This window comes from Nicotiana tabacum, chromosome 1 (genome assembly GCF_000715075.1).
Source record: "Nicotiana tabacum cultivar K326 chromosome 1, ASM71507v2, whole genome shotgun sequence".
Taxonomy (NCBI): Eukaryota; Viridiplantae; Streptophyta; class Magnoliopsida; order Solanales; family Solanaceae; genus Nicotiana; species Nicotiana tabacum.
Window position 1 is genome coordinate 16,069,512 of NC_134080.1, and position 23,656 is coordinate 16,093,167.

The window sequence follows — 23,656 nt, forward strand, 5'->3', positions numbered from 1 at the left end:
ATAGCTATTTCAACTCATTTTTACTCTTTTACTTTATTTTATTTCAAGAAAATTAAAATTATTAGAAATTGTTCCATTAATGTTTTGTAGTCATTTTTAATCTTGAAAAAATACAAAAAAATAGTTTATTTTAACGGTGAGTCTTTTTTAACAGTTATTTTACTTTAGTAGGACTAATTAATAAATGAGATCGTATTTTAATCTCGTTCGCAAGGAAAGAATAAAACTTGGGCTCGAGCAACCCATCTTTAGGCCTAATTTTTGGACCTAGTCCATAATTACCAAGCCCATAATTCCTAGGCCCATATCCCTAACCTAATCCCTACCCCTATATAATAGTACCTAATCCCGACATAGACGGGGACCCCCAAAAGATTGAATCCGTTGTTTGTCTTCTTCCAAAATCAAAGAAAACCTAGAGCGAGGAGAAAACAAAAGAGGCAGCCTTCAGATCTTTTGCTTCTTCAGCAGAAGAAGAACGGTCTCCATTCCAAAAAGCTTCAACCACCCTTGAGCACCAGTGAAAATAGTTACAAATTTGCTGAAGAAAACAGTCAAAAACTGATCCAAATTATCCCTAAATCAACTACAAAATACAGCCATTAGAGAGCAGTAAAATCAGTTGAAAAGCTGCTGAAAAATCAGTTCAAAAATTTCAGCAAAGCATCTCATTTTTAGCTCCAAAAACTGTAAAAAACGCAGCAGTTTCTCCCCAAAATCGACCTCAAATCAGCTCCAAAAATGAGCTGAAAATCCAGTTTAAAACTAGCCACCATCTCCCATGACAACCTGCTGCAAAATCAGCCCCATTAATATGGAAAAATCGCACCAAAAGCTAGCAAAACAAAGCACCCTTTCCACCCCAAAACGCAGCTGAAAAAGCAGCCTGAAGGCAGTCCAAAAATCACCCCAATCTAGCCCCAAAATAGTTGTGTTACTGCTGAAAATCAGCCATGAAAACAACCACAAAACCAGTCCAATGCAATCCCAAAATAGCTTCAAAATGGCCTTTGGTCACTTCAAAATTCGGGTTTCAGTGAGGTCCGTCGAATTTGTCAAACTTCGTTCGGGGGTCCGGTCCGCTTTCAAGTTTAGATTAATGGATCTGCTAGCGCTCGAGATTTGGTCGGCTTTCTTTCTTTATGTACCTGTTGGAAGTTCACCAATATATTAAAAATTTAAAGGTTCCATTCTAACTCTACCCATTTTATTTTATATTTTGACTTTCAGATCTTGCTTTGTTTATGTTTGAATAGTGCTTGGAGAGGTTCTCTATCTACTCTATAGCTCTAGATGAGAGTTTTGTCTTTATTTGTTTAATGGAGATTAGCTCATGACATTGTGAATCTGTTTGCAAATTTTTGTGGAGTAGATGCATATTTTTGTTTTTCTCATGAATTTGTAGTTACATGTCGTAGGAAGGAATTGTTTGATTTGTTGAGTTTGAATAAAATAATTTAAAATATGTTGAATTTAGAAAAGAATTCATGTCTGCCAATTGATATCTGTGAGTTAATTTAAAATTGTTAATGGGCCACGTGAAGTTGAATGTGGGTTCTAATATAGGCGCGATTAATAAACCATTGTGACTATGGGTACGGTTCCCATGACATAGTTACGATGCCTATTAGTTAATAAGTAGGGTCAAACCTTTAGTTAAAAAATAATTAGAATGTTTTAAGCCCTCCTTAATTAATTAGTTAGACTCTTAAAATTAGATTTGAGGCATGCCATATTAAATACGATATAGTTATGGCCCTCAAAAGCTTAGTTTGAATTCCCTTTAAAAATTGAAATTGAGGTGCGCCGTGCCAAATAAAATCTCAAAATTCATGGCGCTCACTTAATTAATTTTAATTCTTAGAAATCGAGGCGTACCATTTAGTTGAATTTCCATGGCCCTCGCAAATTTAAAAATGTGTAGTTGTTTTAGGCGCGTAATTTAAATTACTTTCCTAAATTCGGGTGTGGATTTATGTGACCCAAATCTAAATCTCACAATGTTAGATAAAATATGTCGGGGACCGTGGGTACATTTATGTGACGTGGTTCAAGACGTGTTTTAGATGACGTTGAATCTTTCTTAAAAATAATTAATCAAAAGCGGTTCTAAAGTTAAAATTGTACCATAGGCTAAAACATGTATTAGAATCAGATAATTAGGCATAAAACCACGGAACTCGAGAATGCCTAATACCTTCTCCCAGGTTAACAGAATTCCATACCCAGATTTCTGTGTTCGTGGACTATAATACAGGGTCAATCTTTTCCTCGATTCAGGATTTGAACCGGTGACTTGGGACACCATAAAATTATCCCAAATGGCGACTATGATTTTTTTAAAATAAAATAATCCCTTTTTGATTGTCACTTAAATTGGTAAAACTCCCTTATATACCCTTTCGGGGTAAGAAAAAGGAGGTGTGACAATGATCATTTGTAAACTCAAACCATAGGCCGACAAGGCCTTACAAGCATTCGTATACATGACATCTGTCTACAAGCCTCTAAGAGTACACACTTAACATAAAGGTCGTGATAGGGTCCCGCCATACCAAACAATATGCGTTAAAATCATACTTACCAGACAAGCAACTTCGGAGCAAATGGAGCGCAACAACATCTTCCGCTGAGCTGATAGCCTAATTGGAGGACACTTGGCCTGCCTATCAGGACCTGTGGGCAAGAAACGCAACGTCCCCAGGAAAAAAGGACGTCAGTACGAATAATGTACCGAGTATGTAAGGCACATAAATAAGTACGTAAAAGACTGAAAGAAATATAGAGTACATGACTCAACCTGTAAGTATGGACAACTCTGTAAATCATGAAATACTTATAGTGCCATGCATATGCGTATGAATATCATGTCATGCATAAGTACATGTGTTCATAATATCATCAAGCCTCTGAGGGCATCCCATCATATCATCTCGGCCACTGTTGGCAAAATCATCAACGTATACCAGCTGATCAGGTGGTGGTGTGTATATAATGCCGTAACCTTTTTCCATATCCCATATACATATAAAATACATATATACGTATATATAACACCATCTGGTCATAGGGGAATGTACATGTATAAATGCATGAAATGCATAAGAAATACGTTAATAAGATTTTCTTGGATTGCCATAGAAATCAATATGTTTTTCGGATAAACTTTATCAAATACGTATTTTTCTGAGACCCATGAACAGAAGATATAATAATAATTCACATGGGGAATCAAGAATATAGACACCCCTAGTATTTCTATGAATAGAGTCATTTATGAAAGTTGCGTATTTTGCTCGTTTCATTTGTATTATTTGGATCATGCCAAAAGGAAAGAAGGGATAGCCTTAACATACCTGAACTGATTTTTATTGGCAATTCCTCTACACACGCCTTTTGCGAAAACACGTAATGGAGGATTGAAGTAGGGGAAATCCATATGCTAGTCTTAAGAAATATTGCACCGTACTTCCTTAGAATCGCAAAATCTCACGTTACTGCTCCGACCATTGTAAATCATGTATGCAATCTCTCTGCAACATGATTATGTATCTTCTAATTTTTAAGGGGGGTAAGCAAACATTAGCTTGTATTGCTAAAGTAAATGTTTCTATGCAATTAACGTGAATAAGACTTAAAGAAATGTTAACCTTGTATGTTTTATTTGTTCTTTTTCACAATTTGTAGAGAAGGACTCGGGGAAGCAGATGATAGAGATATAGCTTTTGCTAGTTCTCTTGAAATCTTTGGAGGAAGGCACAATGTTGCCGTTTCATTTGGAGTTCCATTTTTGTCTTTAACTTTCCATATAGCTTACCATATAAATGATCTACTCTTGTGAAGACATTCATGGGAAGACATTATTGAGCAAATAATGTAACACTTTGCTACTTCTTGTATGAGTCACAAATCACTTAATGGGCACCGTAGACATGTGATTTTTGACCCTCCCCAAGACTTTTTATATTTTAGCCCGTAAATATTTAATTTAGGTCTAATATAGTTATTTCAACTATTTTTAACTTCTTTACTTTATTTTCGTCATAAAAATGGAAAATTACGGAAAAAATATATTTTTAGCTTACGTATCTTTCATAAATTTAAATAAAAATATACAAAAATAGTACTTATTTTTATCTTTATATAATTTTGAAAACATAAAAATAGTTTCATGTTTAGTTTAATTAATTAGGATTAGCTTTGGACTGTGTAGTATTTTTATCTTACTTTAAATTGAGTCAATTAAGGTGTTGGATCATAATTTTAAGAGTTTTAGAACCCAATTCTTGGCCCAATTAGGATTAGTTCATTAAGCCTATGGGCCCTTCTAGACTCTTCTTTGGAATAAAAAACAAATAAAGAAGACCCTAAGGACTTAACACAAAAGACCTAGGGACTAATGGGCAAAATGCACAAAGATACACCTAGACCTAGACTTTACCAATAAATAAGTGCTTAAAAAATCAAAAAAAAAAGAACAACAAAAAAGGCTGAACGAGCAGCTGAAATCAATCATCTTCTTCAGAGAATAACCCAAAACAATGACCTTTCGCCGGAAATCACCGCACCCCGCGCCTGACCTCATACCGATCACCCAGACGGCGACCCTCTGCATCCCTCCTGTCAACCAAGTCCGCCGGTGTCAAAAAATCCCGTTGTCGTTGTTTCTTCTTCTTTGCACGGAACAGACATGAACGACGCACCCTAGAGCGACTATCTCCACCCTAGACGAAATTGGTTTCTGCGTTCATGATCCAGTTTCGAGTGTTCATCACCTTCAAAACCAGAAACCTAAACTCCATCTCAACGTGAACCAACGTTCATGCCACCAGTCGACCACCCTGCAACCTAACGCCCTCGCACGTCCCACCAGCCGCACACTCACCACCAAAACTCCATCGCCAGACCTTCCTTCACCATGCAACAGCCATAAACGAAGCCTTACCTCACACACACCCTAAGCTCTTCTTCTTTATTGACAGACACAGATCCGCCCAGGCCATTTCTTGGCAGCTGCTAAAAATAAAGCTCGCTGAAGCTAGGTCTCGCCCTTTACATGGTCTCTGCTACCGGAGGTGATGGCCGGTGATGACCATGATTGTTGCCGCACCTAGCTGTTGCTTCTTACCTTCCTCCCCCTCTACTGACTTTGTATCGTCGGATACACACTGTCGACGATGAACGAACAGAAACAGTTGGTTGTTTCATCACCATTATTCACATGTGTTTTACTTCTACGTCGAACTACTATAGATCTAACAAGTTCTGGATTTTGTGATGTGCTGTACCGAGTTTGGCCAGACATAGATCTTTGGCGATGCCTTCGTGTGTGTCATTTTGATTATTGCTCCAGTGTCGCCATTGTTGAGGTAGTAGTGTCATTTTCAAATCGAGGTTGTCTGTTCGAGGGTTCCGGGCAGAATCGTGGGTTTGTCAAATTGTTGCTATCCAATTTTCTGGTGTTACGCATTTCAGAACCAACATTGCGTTGTTTTGAGGTTAACTTCTCTCTGATTTTTAATTTCCTCTCAATATTGATCTTTGATGACTATGGATGTTATGTGTGTGTTCTGTTATGGCATTGTTTGTCTAAAATTTCTTAACTTTGTTTATTTACGTTAAAGTTTCATGGATGCTTTATTAGGGAATAGATATGAATCTCTATTATCTTATTTTGCTTCTGTTAGTATCAAGTCAACAAGACTAAGGGCTGATTTTTTGTCCTTTTGTGATTCAAGAAAGATTGAAGTTGGATGTATGTTTTGGTTGGTAACGAGAAGGAATTTGGACATAAAAAGGGGGATTTGGTTATTCTCGTCTCATTTTAATTACTCGGGTGTGCATTTCATGTGACCCAAATCAAATCTTAAAACGTTGAATAAAATATGTTTAGGATTGCGGGTGCATTTTATGTGGTGCGATCCAAAGACGTGTTTTAAGCGATGTTCAAATCTTCTTTGAAATAGAATAAAAGCGGTTATAAAAGTCAAAATTGCACCATAGGTTAAAACATGTATTAAAATCGGATAATTAAGCCAAATATAACAGTTAAGCGACCGTGCTAGAACCACGAAACTCGAAAATGTCTAACACCTTCTCCCGGTTTAACACAATTCCTTACTCGGATTTCTGGTTCGCGGACTATTAAACAGAGTCATATTTTCCTCGATTCGGGATTCAACCAGTGACTTGGGATACCATAAATCTCCCAAGTGGCGACTCTGAATTTCTTAATGTAAATCCCGTTTCGATTGTCCTTTAATTGGAAAAACTCCTTTATATACCCCTTTACAGGGGTGTAGTGTAAGAAATGAGGTGTGACAACTCTGGCGACTCTGCTGGGGATAAGAACCCAGAACTTCTGGTTCAGGGTTCAGAATTCGATCTTAGAATAGCTGTTATGATTGGCTTTTATTTGTTATCTGATTTTTACATGTTTGAACCTAAAGTGCTAAATGCTGCTTTTTATCGCTTTGATTTTGCTTGAATTGTATATAAATTGTCACGAAATCCTTCTTCTCTCTGAGTCTGCTAAATCATGAAGAAGTGTGCACTTCGTGTGACTTCTTTTCTGTTAGAGTCATATCCCATATTTAGAACGAGGTTCGGACAAGTTGCAAAGCCGGTGAAGCTTCTATATTCCCGGTACGCTGCCCCCTCGGCTCGAGCTGTCCGCTTGAGTAAGACAGGTCTAGAACAATAAACCTAGATTTTGAACCTAGTATAACAAAGCCTCATACCAGATCCCTAGTAGGAACGTTTGTTTGCATCACGTGCATTTGACTTAGGAGGCTCAACAAAGGGGTTGGGTCTGTCTAGGACAGGTGTACCTGAAATGAAAGACCATACTGAGGCATTCTACTTGCTACTTGTGCATTTATTTGCTTCGGATTTGCATGTTGACTGGTTTGTGGATAATAGAAGAAATTGGGAAAAGAAAATAGCATTGTGAGGGCTCAGAGAGATAGTTACTTATTTTGAGAAATCAGTGTCCAAAATATATCGAAACTCTGCCAAAAATGTTGAAGAAAAAAAAGAGAAAAGAAAAGGAAAGTTTTGTCTATAGAATTAGTTGGTTTTCATTTTGTCAAATCTGGCGAACTACGCAGGTCTGATTCTCACCGAATGTGAGAAACGTAGGAAAACCTCATCAGTTCCGGCCCATAATTTTAAAAAAATCCAAAAATATTTTCCTTTACTTCCTCTCTAGAAAAGACTTTTTTTGAGACAATATTTTCAAAAAAAAAAATCTTTCTTCTTTAGAAGTCTTTCTTTTCAAACATTCTTAAAAAAAAATTGAAATCCAAAAATATTTTCTTTCTTCTTTGTAAGTATTTCTTTCGAAAAAAAAAATAAATTTCAAAATAAAAAAAAAGAGTTAGTTTATTTACTTTATTCCCAATCTTCCCGAACTACACAAGATCTGATTCATGTTCCCACATGATACGTAGGCAACCAACATCAGGTTCGATCACCATTAAAAAGAAGTGAAAAAAATGAAGAAATGAAAAAATATTTATAATAATAAAGACCGAGTGAGTCCATTCTAACATGTTTTGTTTTGAATTGTGAAGAAGTTGAGGTGGTCAGTTTGTGGTAAGCTGGAAATACAAGATCTAAGGAAAAATGATAACTGACATCGAAGTTGTTACAAATGCTCAAGAGACTCAGGGTCAGAGGGTTCAACAAGAGTCTACTGTGTTTGAGAAAAATAGAATACTGAAACAGCAAATGACCGAAATGTGTCAAGCATGGGCCAGTGGTCAAGGACAGCCTCGTCATGAGTCACAATTTGCTACACAACAAGAGCAGTACCACTCTCCTGAGTACCACTCATACTCGTTTGATCTTCCTGCAAACATTGAGAAGCCTGCTCGAAAGATGGTACAAGAAGAAATGACCCAAAGAGTGAAAAGCTTAGAACAACGGTTGAAAAATATGCAAGGGTTAGCAGGTCAAAATAGTGTTGACTTCAAGGATCTATGCATGTTTCCCGATATCCACTTGTCGCCTGGTTTCAAGACTCCCAAATTTGAAAAGTATGATAGACATGGAGACCCCATAGCCCACCTGAAAATGTATTGCAATCAACTGAGAGGTGCGGGAAGAAACGAAGAATTATTGATGGCTTATTTTGGGGAAAGCCTTACGGGAGTAGCATCCGAATGGTTCTTGGATCAAGACACATCTCGCTGGTATGTCTGGAATGACATGGCACAGGCCTTTGTCAATCAGTTTCAATACAACATCGACATTGCCCCAGACCACATTTCCCTTTCAAACCTGAAGAAGAAACCAAGTGAAGGTTTCAGGGAATATGCCATTAAATGGAGAGAGCAAGCATCTCGAGTTAAGCCACCCATGGATGACCACGAGCTAATCATTGTCTTCCTTCAAGCGCAAGAGCCAGATTACTTTCAAAACATGATGTCCGCAGTTGTCAAATCCTTCTCGGAAACAATCAAAATGAGAGAAATGGTCTTAAGACAGGCAAAATTATAAGTCAAGAAGTTTTTAAAGCCGCAACTCAGGCTGTCCGGGTTGAATCTGATAATTTTAGCGACACAAATGAGAAGGTTGAAGAAATCATGATGACATCAGGGTCGAGAAGAGGTCCCAGGAGAACATCTCGAAGGTATGAGCAGCCTCCTCAAGTTTTCCATGACTCCCCTGAGCAGTATTATCCACCTCAGAACCCTCAATACTCTGTCGCTCCACCTCCGTATGTTGTCGAGCCACCAAAACACCCCAGAAGGCAAGCACGAACATCACAAAATCTCTACCAGCCTCCACAAAATTTTCAAGTGCCCTATAACCTACATCTATGCCAGGGGTATAGAAGGGAACAAAGGTTGAAAGATAATTTTACACCAATAGGAGAGTCCTATGCAAGCTTATTTGAGAAGTTAAAGCATCATGACATGATTGCACCCATTCCTCCAAATCGTGTGGACCCACGTGCAAGGAGCTTTGACCCATCTAAAAGGTGTGAAGATCATTCCAATGCCCAGGGGCACAATGTTGAAAGTTGTCGGGATTTGAAAAGAGAAATAGAAAGGATGATCCAGGAAAACCTGATTGTGATCCAAGACAGTGACACCCAGAATATCGCGTAGAATCCTTTACCTACACATGATGATGCACACTTTGTGGGGATGATGCGTGGTGACAGGGAGTATGAGAATCCTCTCGGGAATTTGCTAACTGAAGTGAATGATTTTGAAATTGGAGAAGGCTCTGCTGATTCTGATGAGCAAATTTGTGGTCTAAATATCAAGCCTAGCAATTGAAAAGTCATTCCCTCCTCACTAGGAAGGAATCTTGGTAGCTTGTTTTGATGTTTTTTCTATTATCTGGGTTATTTCAGGGTTGTGATCTAGATTTTATTTGTTTTATTGAGTCAGATCCTTCTATCCCTCCATTCTGTTTGTGTGAGTCTTGTCTTTCTGTTCTGTTGCTATTTTCATTAGCTGGGTTATTTAGGGTTGTAAATCAGATTTTAGGTTGTTTGTCTTGTTGTTTACTCAATGAAATACAGTTTGTCCTTTGTGTCTTTCCCTGCTTAGTTCCCTTCCCGCTAGTTTTAGTGACATGACATGCATGCAGAAATTTAGCCAGATCTTAGAAACTAATTTAATCTGGAATTGGATAACTGAAAAAAGCACTTTTGAGGATGAATAAGGAGTTGAAATACTTTGGAATTAAAGTCGAGTAAAATTCACCTTCAAATCATTGTGAAGATCGGGCTTGAGGATGTTTAATCAATTGAAGTTTGTTGGAAAGATTTACATTAAGAGATGGAAAGTGTCTTGTGACCACGAAACACCAAGAAGACGGGCATGTTCATCAATGATATGATCGTGACAGGACATTATAATTGGCGTTCTCGAGGTTGGGAGGCCCTTTTTTTGCTACCCAAACACTTTATATCCTTTGCTACCCCTTTTGAGCCTGTGTTATTTTCTTTGACTACCCTCTTTTGGAATCAAGTTTAGAGTCAAAAAATAATCCATGTCCCAAGAGTACAAATTGGGGCAATTCTTAGAAAGTTCAGAAAAAAGAAAAAGAAAAAAAGAATTGTAAAAGGTCGATGCCCTCAAAAATAGAAGATGGGGCAAACAAAAAAAGAGAAAAAAGCAGAAAAGGAAAAAAAAGAAAAAAGAAAAAAGAAACAAAAAGAATGAAAAATAGTTTAGGTCAGATGGTTGAACTACGTTAGACCTGATTCCTTAAAAAAGGATACGTAGGCAGCCTCACGGTTCGGTCCAACCAAATAAGAAGTCAAAAAAAAAAGAAGAAAGAAAGAAAAAAAGAAAAAGCCAAAAAATCCCCAATAGCTTAAAATGGGGCAAATATTTTATTTCACTTTTGAAAGAGTCGATTCCAAGAGTTGTAAGTCTACAACCCCTCATTTCGAGTCTACTTTGAGCCTTCATGCCGACCCATCTTTCCAACCCTATCCAAAACCTTCCAAATAAAGACCTCCCGATATGCCTTAAAGAATGCCAAGAGAAATATGCAATGAGCAACGATTGTCACGCGACATATAATACTGTCAGGATGCTCGCGTAAAAAAGCAAAAAAAAAATAGAGAAGAAAAATGAGAGAGTCTTACTAGTGAAAATTCTCACGGGCACTGTAAGACGACGATAAGTAGAGATGAATAGATGAGAGAGACTTGTTGGTGAAAACTCCTCGGGGAACCACTAGTCGGAAGTGAGTCATAAAGCTGGTGCGAAGAATTGGCATAAACAAGCCCGACTTCAAAGGTCATAAGAATAGTAAAAGGAAGAGTGAATTAGTTTGATAGATTGGCCACTAAGTCCAAAATGCATGTCATGACCATTAAGACTAGTTATTGAAAGAAGAAAAAAAGAAAAGAAAAAAAAACTCTTCCTTTTGTCCTTCCGACAAGGGCATTTCTTGTTAATATTTGTTTCTTTACATCATTTGTGTCCTTCACTCTGAGTCAGTCCTTGTCAAAACAATGTAAGAAAAGATTTCAAAATTTGCTACCAGCTTTTCGATTGCATAAAGCAAATTTGGCCAGCACTAAGTTGTTTTTGTCAATATACCTTGAGGATTCATACAAAGGCTTCCCCAAAAGGACTCTTTTCAGCCTACTTGGCGCAAGAAAGATAGCTGATGATTCTCTTTGACATACAAATTGTCCAAAAAGTAGAAAGTCATTCAAGATATTGGAAAGGGTCACCTGGGCAAAGATCTCCAGTTGAGATAAGACTGATTGAGCTGCAAGTACAAATGATACTAGGTGTGAAACAATTAGGGTTGATGCAGAGCAAAAGTCTCTTGAAGTCGACTCAAGCTGATTGAGCAGAAGCCAAGCTGCCTAAGACTCAAGGCCACAAACCGACCACCATTTTCAAAACTGACAATTTTTTTTTCTTTGTATGAAACAGGAACAAAGCGGTACAAGGAAAGTGATTCAAAAAGAGAAAAAAATGAAAGAAAAAGAAAACAACAAAAAAAAGAGAAAAGAAAAAGAAAAGACGAGAAGAGCCGACAAAGGGAAGTTCCTCAAATCTTTGCCTTTATTTGTCTTGCTATTGTGCATAAAATCTTGCCATTGATCTTCACATTTTTCTTCCTAGGATAAAAGTCCTAGTCTGATGGATTTTTCTCCCAATATCTTAGTATGATGAATCTTTCTCCTAAAATAGAAAACCTAGTCTGATGAACTTTCTCCTAGGATAGAAATCTTAGTCTGATGAATCTTTCTCCTAAGATAACAAAAATAGACCTAATCTGATGAATCCTCTCCTAGGATCAAAATCTTAGTCTGATGAATTTTTCTCCTAAGATAGAAGACCTAGTCTGATGAACTTTCTCCTAGATAGAAATCTTAGTTTGATGAATATTTCTCCTAAGATAACAAAAATAGACCTAGTCTGATGAATCTTCTCCTAGGATCAAAATCTTAGTCTGATGAATCTTTCTCCTAAGATAAAAAACCTAGTCTGATGAATTTTCTCCTAGGATAAACGTCTTAGTCGGATGAATCTTTCTCCTAAGATACCAAAAAAAAAGAGAAAAAAGGCCTAGTCTGATGAATTTTCTCCTATGATCAAAATCTTAGTCTGATAAATCTTTCTCCTAAGATAGAAAACCTAATCTGATGAATTTTCTCCTAGGATAATCATCTTAGTCAGATTAATCTTTCTCCTAAGACACCAAAAGCAAAATAAAAGAAAAGAAAAGAAAAAAAAGACCTAGTCTGATGAATTTTCTCCTAGGATAAATGTCTTAGTCTGATGAATCTTTCTCCTAAGATAGAAAACCTAGTCTGACGAATTTTCTCTTAGTATAATAATTTAAAAAAAGAAGGGGGAAGTCTGAATTTGAAAAAAGGGGGTCATTTTTTTAGTTTTCTTAAGATTATCAATATTTAATTTTCCTGAAATCAGGGGGCCCCGCCTGGAGAATAGGGTGAGTTTTTACTTTAGTCAAGCTTAGTTTATAGTTTTCCTAGTCTATTCTTTAGTTTACTCTCATCATTGCATCAATAGTACAAGTGGTTTACAATTTTGCTAACTACTCACAAATCTTCTTAATGCAAACTGGGGCACAAAAATTTCTTTTATTTTGTCTGTTTTGTTGTAATCAGGCCCCCACCTAGAGAAAAAGGGAAGACAACTCAAGTTTCTAGGGAAGGCAGTGTTGAAGGAAGACAACTCGTGTTTCAAGGGAAAGCAGTTTCGAAGGAAGACAGTTCAAGTTTCAGGGGAAAATGGTTCAAGGTGCAAGGGAAAACAGTGTCAAGTAACAAGAGAAGACAGTTCAAGTTCAGCAATCAGGCGCCCACCTGGAAAAAAAGGGGGGAATTCAATTCAGGTCAGCAACAAAAGAAGCTCGCGTCAAGAATGTGAGTCAGTAGTCCGAGATGATCAACAAAAGTTAGTCACAATCCAAAATAAAAAGAAAAAAAAACAAAAGAAAGACAAGAAGTGAATCCAAATACAGAAGTTAATGAAAGATGTGAGCTGCTCAAAACAGGGCTAATGTCACAAGCTCTGCATGTCTCGTTTTGGTCTGAAAAGATGAAGAAGAACGAACTAGCACCTGCAACTAGCAAGCGTCAATGTTCAAATCCAAAGTCTGTGTGAAGAACCATTCAAAACTCAAGATCAAGCTTCAAAAGACTTACAAATAGGAATCTTGTAACTCTTAGCTGGTAGGCTTAGCTAGTCTTTTTCATTTTTGATTTTGATGTAATAGCGAGACCGCGGACCGGAACCTCAATGGTACCTCAATCGGCTTTCAACCTCGGTACTCCATCACCTCATTCACTTCAGAACTACACGTGGCCTGATTCCTTTATATCCAAGGATATGTAGGCAACTCAGATACCAGGGCTCGGTCACACTCCCCTTTCTCTTAGTTTTAGTCTCTCCAAATAAGGGTCGGGTCAAAAAACCTGTCTAGTCGTTCTTTGTCTGAAAATATTTCGTATTTCCAGTCAAAGAGGGGCAGTTGTAGACATGTGATTTTTGACCCTCCCCAAGATTTTTTATATTTTAGTACGTAAATATTCAATTTAGGCCTAATATAGCTATTTCAACTATTTTTAACTTCTTTACTTTATTTTCATCATAAAAATGGAAAATTGCGAAAAAATATATTTTTAGCTTACGTATCTTTCATAAATTTAAATAAAAATATACAAAAATAGTACTTACTTTTATCTTAATATAATTTCGAAAACACAAAAATAGTTTCATGTTTAGTTTAATTAATTAGGATTAGATTTGGACTGTGTAGTATTTTTATCTTACTTTAAATTGAGTCAATTAAGGTGTTGGATCATAATTTTAAGAGTTTTAGAACCCAATTCTTGGCCCAATTTGGATTAGTCCATTAAGCCTAGGGCCCCTTCTAGACTCTTCTTTGGAATAAAAAACAAATAAAGAAGACCCTAAGGACTTAACACAAAAGACCTAGGGACTAATGGGCAAAATGCACAAAGATACACCTAGACCTAGACTTTACCAATAAATAAGTGCTTAAAAAATCAAAAAAAAAAGAACAACAAAAAAGGCTGAACGAGCAGCTGAAATCAATCATCTTCTTCAGAGAATAACCCAAAACAATGACCTTTCGCCGGAAATCACCGCACCCCGCGCCTGACCTCATACCGATCACCCAGACGGCGACCCTCTGCATCCCTCCTGTCAACCAAGTCCGCCGGTGTCAAAAAATCCCGTTGTCGTTGTTTCTTCTTCTTTGCACGGAACAGACATGAACGACGCACCCTAGAGCGACCATCTCCACCCTAGACAAAATTGGTTTCTGCGTTCATGATCCAGTTTCGAGTGTTCATCACCTTCAAAACCAGAAACCAAAACTCCATCTCAACGTGAACCACCGTTCATGCAACCAGTCAACCACCCTGTAGCCTAACGCCCTAGAACGTCCCACCAGCCGCACACTCACCACCAAAACTCCATCGCCAGACCTTCCTTCACCACGCAACAGCCATAAATGAAGCCTTACCTCACACACACCCTAAGCTCTCCTTCTTCATTGATAGACCCAGATCCGCCTAGGCCATTTCTTGGCAGCTGCAAAAAATAAAGCTCGTTGAAGCTAGGTCTCGCCCTTTACATGGTCTCCGCTGCCGGAGATGATGGACGACAATGACCATGACTGTTGCTACACCTAGCCGTTGCTTCTTACCTTCCTCCCCCTCTACTGACTTTGTATCATCGAATCCGCACTGTCGACGATGAATGAACAGAAAACAGTTGGTTGTTTCATCACCATTATTCACGTGTGTTTTACTTCTACGTCGGACTAGTGTAGATCTAACAAGTTTTGGATTTTATGATGTGTTGTACCGAGTTTGGTCGGACTTAGTTCTTTGGCGATGCCTTCGTGTGTGTCGTTTTGATTGTTGCTCCTGTGTCACCATTGTTGCGGTAGTAGTGTCATTTTCAAATCGAGGTTGTCTGTTCGAGGGTTCCTGGCAGACTCGTGGGTCCGTCGAATTATTGATGTCCAATTTTCTGGTGTTATGCATTTCAGAACCAACATTGCGTTGTTTTGAGGTTAACTTCTCTCTAATTTTTAATTTCCTCTCAATATTGATCTTTGATGACTATGGATGTTATGTGTGTGTTCTGTTATGGCATTGTTTGTCTAAAATTTCTTAATTCTGTTTATTTATGTTAAAGTTTCATGGATGCTTTATTATGGAATAGGTATGAATCTCTGTTATCTTATTTTGCTTCTGTTAGTATCAAGTCAACAAGACCAAGGGCTGATTTTTTGTCCTTTTGTGATTCAAGAAAGATTGAAGTTGGATGTATGTTTTGGTTGGTAACGAGAATGAATTTGGACATAAAAAGGGGGATTTGGTTATTCTCGTCTCATTTTAATTACTCGGGTGTGCATTTCATATGACCCAAATCAAATCTTAAAACATTGAATAAAATATGTTTAGGATTGCGGGTGCATTTCATGTGGCGCGATCCAAAGACGTGTTTTAAACGATGTTCAAATCTTCTTTGAAATTGAATAAAAGCGGTTATAAAAGTCAAAATTGCACCATAGGTTAAAACATATATTAAAATCGGATAATTAAGCCGAATATAATAGTTAAGCGAACGTGCTAGAACCACGGAACTCGGGAATGCCTAATGCCTTCTCCCGGGTTAACAGAATTCCTTACTCATATTTCTGGTTCGCGAACTGTTAAACAGAGTCATATTTTCCTCGATTCGTGATTCAACAGGTAACTTGGGACACCATAAATCTCCCAAGTGGCGACTCTGAATTTCTTAATGTAAATCCCATTTCGATTGTCCTTTAATTAGAAAAGCTCCTTTATATACCCATTTACGGGGGTGTAGTGTAAGAAAGGAGGTGTGACAGGCACCTTGCTATAATAATACATGTGTCACTTATGCATTGTCATGTGGCTGCCACGTTTTTGCTTTAGTCTTTGTCCAAAGATTTCAATTAATCCACCACTAATTATTAATTAACTAGGTAATGTTCCATTACCCAATAATTAATCAATTACCCACATAATTAAGAATTATTTCTACTTACTTAAAATACTACTCACTTTTCACATACCTTATACACCTTACTATCATGTTCACGTGGTACCTTGTATGGCACTAGCCCATAAATATCGAGTATTTTAGCTCGGCTGTATTTTATCCCAAGATGTCAAACTTGGATGAAAATTTATTTTTTTGACTTGCTTTCTCTCTCACCTTCACGAATTTACTCATCACTTATTTGAAATAGCGTAATACTTATAATCTCAAAATAATGTCATTCCTGAACTTACGTCGATTAACTTACGACGAAATTTTAACATATGAAAATGCGGGATGTAACATCATTCCCCCCTTTGGAACATTTGTCCTCGAATGTTGACTGATGTACTTATCATTTTCATAACTTGTGGCTCTTGCGAATACTTTAGTACTCTTCTTGCCATCTAGGCAACTGTCCTGTGAATAAATCCAAAGGCCAAGGCATTCCCCCATTTAGGCCTCTTTCCCAAACCATGACTTGTGATCGAAATCCTTCCAATCTCATAACTTTTGCTACCTTCTATCATGCAGACTCTACGATACTGACCTTGTAAGTGTGTCTATGCAACTCTTCTCTCCTTTTTCCTCCAGCTTTTAGCCAATCTCTAGGCCTTAGTTTGTAAACATAGATAGAGCTTAATAGGATGTCTCTTTGGGCATCTATAAGTATACTGAAGTTCTTCGCTCGGTACTTTGTAGAACTAGTGAATATTGTTATATCGTATTTTATAGACCTAGTTATCCATTCATATGACTTTACTACATCTATGTAGGTCATACTATACCATAACTCTTACTTCGATTTATCGTTACCGAGGTCTGCAACCAACTCCAGTTTACTCCCATTGCTTATTCTTAAGACTGATGGTCTAATCTTATCTCATACTGTTGAATTTTTATCCATCTATTGTTGATTCACCTTAATGTTGATTCATCATCTACCACTGATAACTTGATTTATTATGTAACACCACCACTAGGGCTCGCATCTCATCGGGGACATCTGCAGTAATTAGATTGATCCACCTAGGGGTGATACTATACATCCATAACCGTACTTTATAGCATCCAATGTGACTCACCTTATATGAGTATTTTAGTCTCTTACAGTTCATGAAATCCTCTTCAAGTCATTACTCAACTGAGGGCCTAAATGTCATCCTTTATCTATCATAATCACACCCTCATTCTACTACCAGGGCAACATTTCATTTCTTCTAAATGCTACTACTCTTAGACTCCTTTGAGTTCATTCAGGCTATATTGAGCTTTCTACAACTTAGAGGAACCATCAACTCCCTTGTTTTCACGGGCTTAATCCCGAGGACTTACCAATTTTCATCACCTTCTCACATGCCATTTTCTTATCCTTACTCATATCTTTCTAAAACCTTGTCGTTCTACCATACTTTAGCTTGCGACCGATTTCCTTATGCTTTTCTGGAACATCAAGCGAGACATTTCATCATCTCTAACTCTTCTTTTACTCTCTAGTTAGACCTTTTGGTACTTACAAACCATAGGCTGGAAGGTATGCTAATGTCGACACCGCTATTGATACTGAATTCTTGCGCTTCTAGGCTTCTATCCGAAGTATGGACTATTCACGACCTTGTATATGAGTATCTCGTACGTTGTTCACCTTTACCTTACTTACCTTACAATCTTGCATTACATCTTGTATCTTTTTCATGACATTTCTTCCACATAGGTATAATTCACATCCATAACTTAAAACTCTATTATAATACTTGCACCTCTGGTGCATATTTAATCCGGTGGGAGCTTCATACTGACTTCTTAAGAGGCTGGTACTCTTCTAACGGGCTTTATCATAGAGCCGTTATAGAATATGGCTATTGTACTATCCCTCCTATACCTCTGATATCTAAGAGTAATCCTGTAATATTCTCAATCACGAGGTCTATAATTGTTTTGGGTCCAATAATCAAATTCCTGATTTACTTCATTGATGTAATTTTTTAGTTTCCTCCTCCTTCTGATCAACCTTTATTCTTAAGCTATCTTCCGATCTGCGGCTCATGGTATTACTTTAGCCTTTCATGGACGCTATAGAATACCCAGGATATAATCTTCTAATAATTCAATTTTTTGTCTATGACCTGGACTCAATTCTTTCTTTTAACCTGTATCAGAGTCTTCTACGGCTGTATGTTTGTCAACATATATGTATACTCTAAAATCGCAAGTGCATTCATAATGTAACCAACTCTGGATCATTGATCGAATAGTTCCTTCTCAACTTTCTTTAAATGTAAGCTATTACTTTTCCTAGTCTTCTGCCTCCTTGTTGTGTGCATACTTATCTTATCTTAGCTCCCACGCATGACGAAATTTTTGTGAAACTCATATGATCTCGAATATCACTTTTGACTTTACTTCTCGTTCGCGAGCCACGGTAGGTGCTACTGTTTTATAGCATGCATACAATGTTATAGTGAGACTTTTTTTTCTTTTTACATGACCATTTTTTTCTTCGAGTTACCACGTTTAGGTTGAAGCCTTCTTCCTTATTTCCTCAGTTAGTTTTTCGTCGTAGTACTTAGGGAAGACCTTCTGACTCTTGTAAAGTTGCGAGCTTTTTACATAGCATACCCAATGGAATTCTTGATGTTTGTACTCCCCTATAATTATCCGTAATTCTTGCCTTCACATCTTTGTGCTTGTAGGGTTGCTTGTGAACTGATATTTTGGATGTCTTCCCAGTGACACTCTCTTTTATTTCCATGATATTCATACGATACCTTTAACTACCCCAACTCCTAACTGAATATTTCTCAAGTAATATAATGACATCATTGTGAGGCTGTTTCACTATATTAGGTTTTACCATGTTTATCTTGAACGATCTGTTGACTCATCTGTAACCTCCTGTTTAGCCATAACTAGGCTCTTCCTGAATCAACTACTAACTACTCGTTGGCTCATTCTCATATCAATGTTTCGCGTAATCTTCCTTGGGTTATTTCCTTTGTCTTAACTTACATCTTGTACTGGCTCTTTATTTATCAATAACATCTCGGGCAAGAACCCTTACTTTCTCTCCTAGACGTCGTGTTTGCATAATGCTCTGGTATCGTAGCATATCTGTAGGCTCTGAATAAGTGCAATCTCGTCCCTTTTTCATTTTTTATCGCATTCTTCCTTAACCATTCCATTGAAACTAGAATCCCTTAATTCTGACTTAATGTCACACCATTCCATATTCCTCCCTTTAGGGGAGTACTATGGAGCTATGACGACCTGCCTATTGATGTTTTTCCTCTTCATCTTTGGCATTTTTTCACATCATCGATAACCCTCACTCACCTTGCGGTAATCCTTCTGTACCAAGGATAACAAATTTCCTTACTCACGAGGGAAACACCTAGTGTAACTGGCACCTACAGTCCTTTAAGCTTAACTTTACTCATATTGCTTACTTTTAGGGAAACGTCTTCCTGAATGACCATTCTCTGAATTCCTTATGAATCTTCTTTTGTGGTCTATTCTATTATCGCCGGAACGCAATCTGAAATTCTCATGATGCTGACTATTATCAAATCACTTAGACCCTAATTCATGTTTATCTTGTTCACCAGCCCATACTGATTTTTATTATTTGGGGGTCTAACTTTTCCTTCTGGTAGTTGCATTGGAGTTACGAATGTATTTCTCAAAATGAGGATGTAATTTTATGGCCTATACTCTTTTGTTGTCTCAAGGCCTAGCTCCTCTCGTCTTTTCCTTCACTTGACTATATATCATATAATACCTTTTTTTACCGTTGTCATCCATGCATCACATCTTACTCATAACGCTTCATTAACTCTCTCCTCATTTCCTGCTAACATTTCTATCTAACACTATATTTTGAAAATTTCAACAAGACATTTATTTGCTTTTAGCTCCCCTTGCTCCATCTACTAGCTCTTTGGGTTGCCTAACATTCTTTCTTTACTAGGGACGGGAGCCATACTAAGGTAACATTTATCATTGCATGGCTTCCAGTGCCTATCTTTATAGTACTCATATCTAGCTGTATTATTTCAGAGTGTACCATCTGGGTGTCTCACAATGAGATTTTTTAGCACAATTACAATATCCTTTGGAAATGTCAACTAACGCAAGCAATCTAACCATCATTTTGGGTTACTCTAACCCCAGCTGGTTCCCGATATTCGTCCTTCTCTTAACTATTTCTGTTAGCTCCCATGAAGCATAATTGAGATGGGCGTGACTAATTGTACATACCTCTATTACAATTAAAGGTATCTCGAAATGCTTATATTTCTCTGCTTGAATTGTAAATACTGTTAATCTTCATTAACTGGGTACCTCGTACCCTTCTTCACCTTGCTTCTTTTACTTGCTGAAACTTGTGTCTACCTTCCGATTTTCTTATTCCTTTTTACCATAAGAGTGGATAGACATTCTTTCCTTAGGGATCCTTATCAAGTAACTTACATGTCTTAGTACACACATGATCTGCTGAATACCTCAAATTTATCCATCATAAGCATGGTGCAAAATCGAGTTCCTCTGACTCAACTCTTCCACAGCTATATCTCTTACCAACCGTCTTTCTGGATATAGGCATCATCGTATTATGAATAAGATAGATTTAGGAAATTGAGTTCTTACAATTGAGCTCTATGACACTATCTAGAGTAAGAAGAAAGAGTGACAGTTCTAAATGCCCTGTAGCCTCCTGCTTATAAGTGTGGTGCATGACACACCCATAAACAAGACTCTACTAGACACGACTTGTAAACTCCCTAGGGCAGAACTGCTCTGATACCACTTTTATCACGACCCAACCTATGGGCCGCAACGAGCACCCGATACATTACCTAACCGAGTACCAATATAACATATCTTTCTTATTGCACTTTCATTGATATATGGGCCAAACGGGCTGTCATGGGCAAACCAGAATAAACATAGGGGAATACTCAATATAGGACGACCCAACCTGATATATATATAAAAAAATTATACATGTGACATACGGGCCTATAAGGCCAACATGATCATTTGTAAACTCAAAACATAGGTCGACAAGGCCTTACAAGTATTCGTATACATGACATCTATCTACAAGCCTCTAAGAGTACACACTTAACATAAAGGTCGGGATAGGGTCCTGCCATACCAAATAATACATGTCTAAATCATACTAACTAGATAAGCAACTTCGGAGCAAATGGAGCGCACCAACATCTTCCGCTGAGCTGATATCCTACTTGGAGGACTTTCGACCTATCTATCGGGACTGCGGGCATAAAACGCAGCATCACCAGGCAAAAGGGACGTCAGTACGAATAATGTACCGAGTATGTAAGGCACATAAATAAGTATGTAAAAGACATGAAAGAAATATAGAGTACATGACTCAACCTATAAGTATGGACAACTCTGTAAATCATGAAAAACTTATAGTGTTATGCATATGCGTATGAATATCATGTCGTGCATAAGTAAATGTGTTCATAATATCATCAAGCCTCTGAGGGCATTCCATCATATCATCTTGGCCATTGTGGGCAAAATCATCAGCGTATACCAGCTGATCAGGTGGTGGTGCATATATAATGCCGTAACCTTTTCTCATATCTCATATCTCATATTATATACATATATACGCGTATATAACGTCATCTGGTCATGGGTCAATATACATGTATAAATGCATGAAATGCATAAGAAATACGTTAATAAGATTTTCTCAGATTGCCATAAAAATCAATATGCCTTTCGGATAAACTTTATCAAATACGTATTTTTCTGAGACCCATGAATAGAAGATATAATAATAATTCACATGGAGAATCAAGAATATAGACACCCCTAGTGTTTCTATGAATAGAGTCATTTATGAAAGTTGCGTATTTTGCTCGTTTCATTTGTATTTGGATCATGCCAAAAGGAAAGAAGGGATAACTTTAATATACCTGAAACAATTTTTCTTGAAAATTCCTCTACACACGCCTTTTGCGAAAACACGTAATGGCAGATTGAAGTAGGGGAAAATCCATATGCTATTCTTGAGAAAGATTGCACCGTACTTCCTTAGAATCGCAAAATCTCACATTACTGCTCCGACCATTGTAAATCACGTATGCAATCTCTCTGCAATGTGATTATGTATCTTCTAATTTTTAAGGGGGAGTAAGCAAACATTAGCTTGTATTGCTAAAGTAAATGTTTCTATGCAATTTACGTGAATAAGACTTAGAGAAATGTTAACCTTGTATGTTTTATTTATTCTTACTCAATTTGTAGAGAAGGACTTGGGGAAGCATATGATAGAGATATAGCTTTTGGTAGTTCTCTTGTAATCTGTGGAGGAGGGCACAATGTTGCCGTTTCATTTGGAGTTCCATTTTTGTCTTTAACTTTCCATATAGCTTGCCATATAAATGATCCACTCTTGTGAAGACATTCATGGGAAGACATTATTGAGCTAATAATGTAACACCTTGCCACTTCTTGTATGAGTCACAAATCACTTAATGGGCACCTTGCTATAATAATACATGAGTCACTTATGCATTGTCATGTGGTTGCCATGTTTTTGCTTTAGTCTTTATTCAAAGACTTCAATTAATTCACCACTAATTATTAATTAACTAGGTAATGTCTCATTACCCAATAATTAACCAATTACCCACATAATTAAGAATTATTCTTACTTACTTAAAATACTACTCACTTTTCACATACCTTATACACCATACTATCATAGTCATGTGGTACCTTATATGGTACTAGCCCATAAATATCGAGTATTTTAGCTCGGCCGTATTTTATCCCAATATGTCAAACTTGGACGAAAAGTCATTTTCTTTGACTTGCTTCCCCTCTCATCTTCACGAATTTACTCATCACTTGTTTGAAATAACATAATGCTTATAATTTCAAAATAATGTCATTCCCGAACTTACGTGGATTAACTTACGACGAACTTTTAACATACAAAAATGCGGGATGTAGCAAAGCCAAATAGAGATAAAGTGCGAAAGTTTTATAACAATCCAACAACTCTAATACATGACTACCCCAATGATCTGGTGTCACAATCCACGAACGTCTAAGAAATTCTACGAACATAGGTTTAAAAGAAATACATCTGTTCTCAAAATAGAAAGAGACGATAAATCCAAAATGGGGAAGAAGGGGACTCCAGGTTCTGTGAACGCCAGCAGATCTACCTTGGGTCTCCCGTAGACTGAAGGTAGCAACCCACACTCTACTCACAAGGTCTGACATCGAAATCAGCACAGAAAGTGCAGAGTGCAGTATCAGTACAACTAACCCCATGTACTTGTACGTGTCGACCCTAACCTCGACGAAGTAGTGACGAGGCTAGGTCACGACAACAATATAAATATGTGCAGTTAAATCAGATACGAGACAGTAATAACAATAGAAATTTAACAAAACATAACGGGAAAGAGAAACATGCTGGGGGGAAATATCAAGTTCAGACAGTAATACAGTAAAGAAGCAAGGTAAATATTAAACTTTGAACCAACATAAATGATAACATAGTAATATGTATACGGCATCACCCTTCGTGCTTTTAC

General features: G+C 37.4%; 1 protein-coding gene across 1 annotated transcript; it reads left to right on the forward strand.

Annotated features, from left to right (window-relative positions):
• Nucleotides 1-370: 370 nt before the first annotated feature.
• On the forward strand, nucleotides 371-13,290 carry LOC142174930 (uncharacterized). The gene is made up of 2 exons (XM_075241387.1): nucleotides 371-1,184; nucleotides 3,688-13,290. Exon 2 carries the CDS (start codon nucleotides 7,627-7,629, stop codon nucleotides 8,500-8,502), a length of 876 nt encoding a protein of 291 aa, XP_075097488.1. The 5' UTR covers nucleotides 371-1,184; nucleotides 3,688-7,626; the 3' UTR covers nucleotides 8,503-13,290.
• Nucleotides 13,291-23,656: the final 10,366 nt, after the last annotated feature.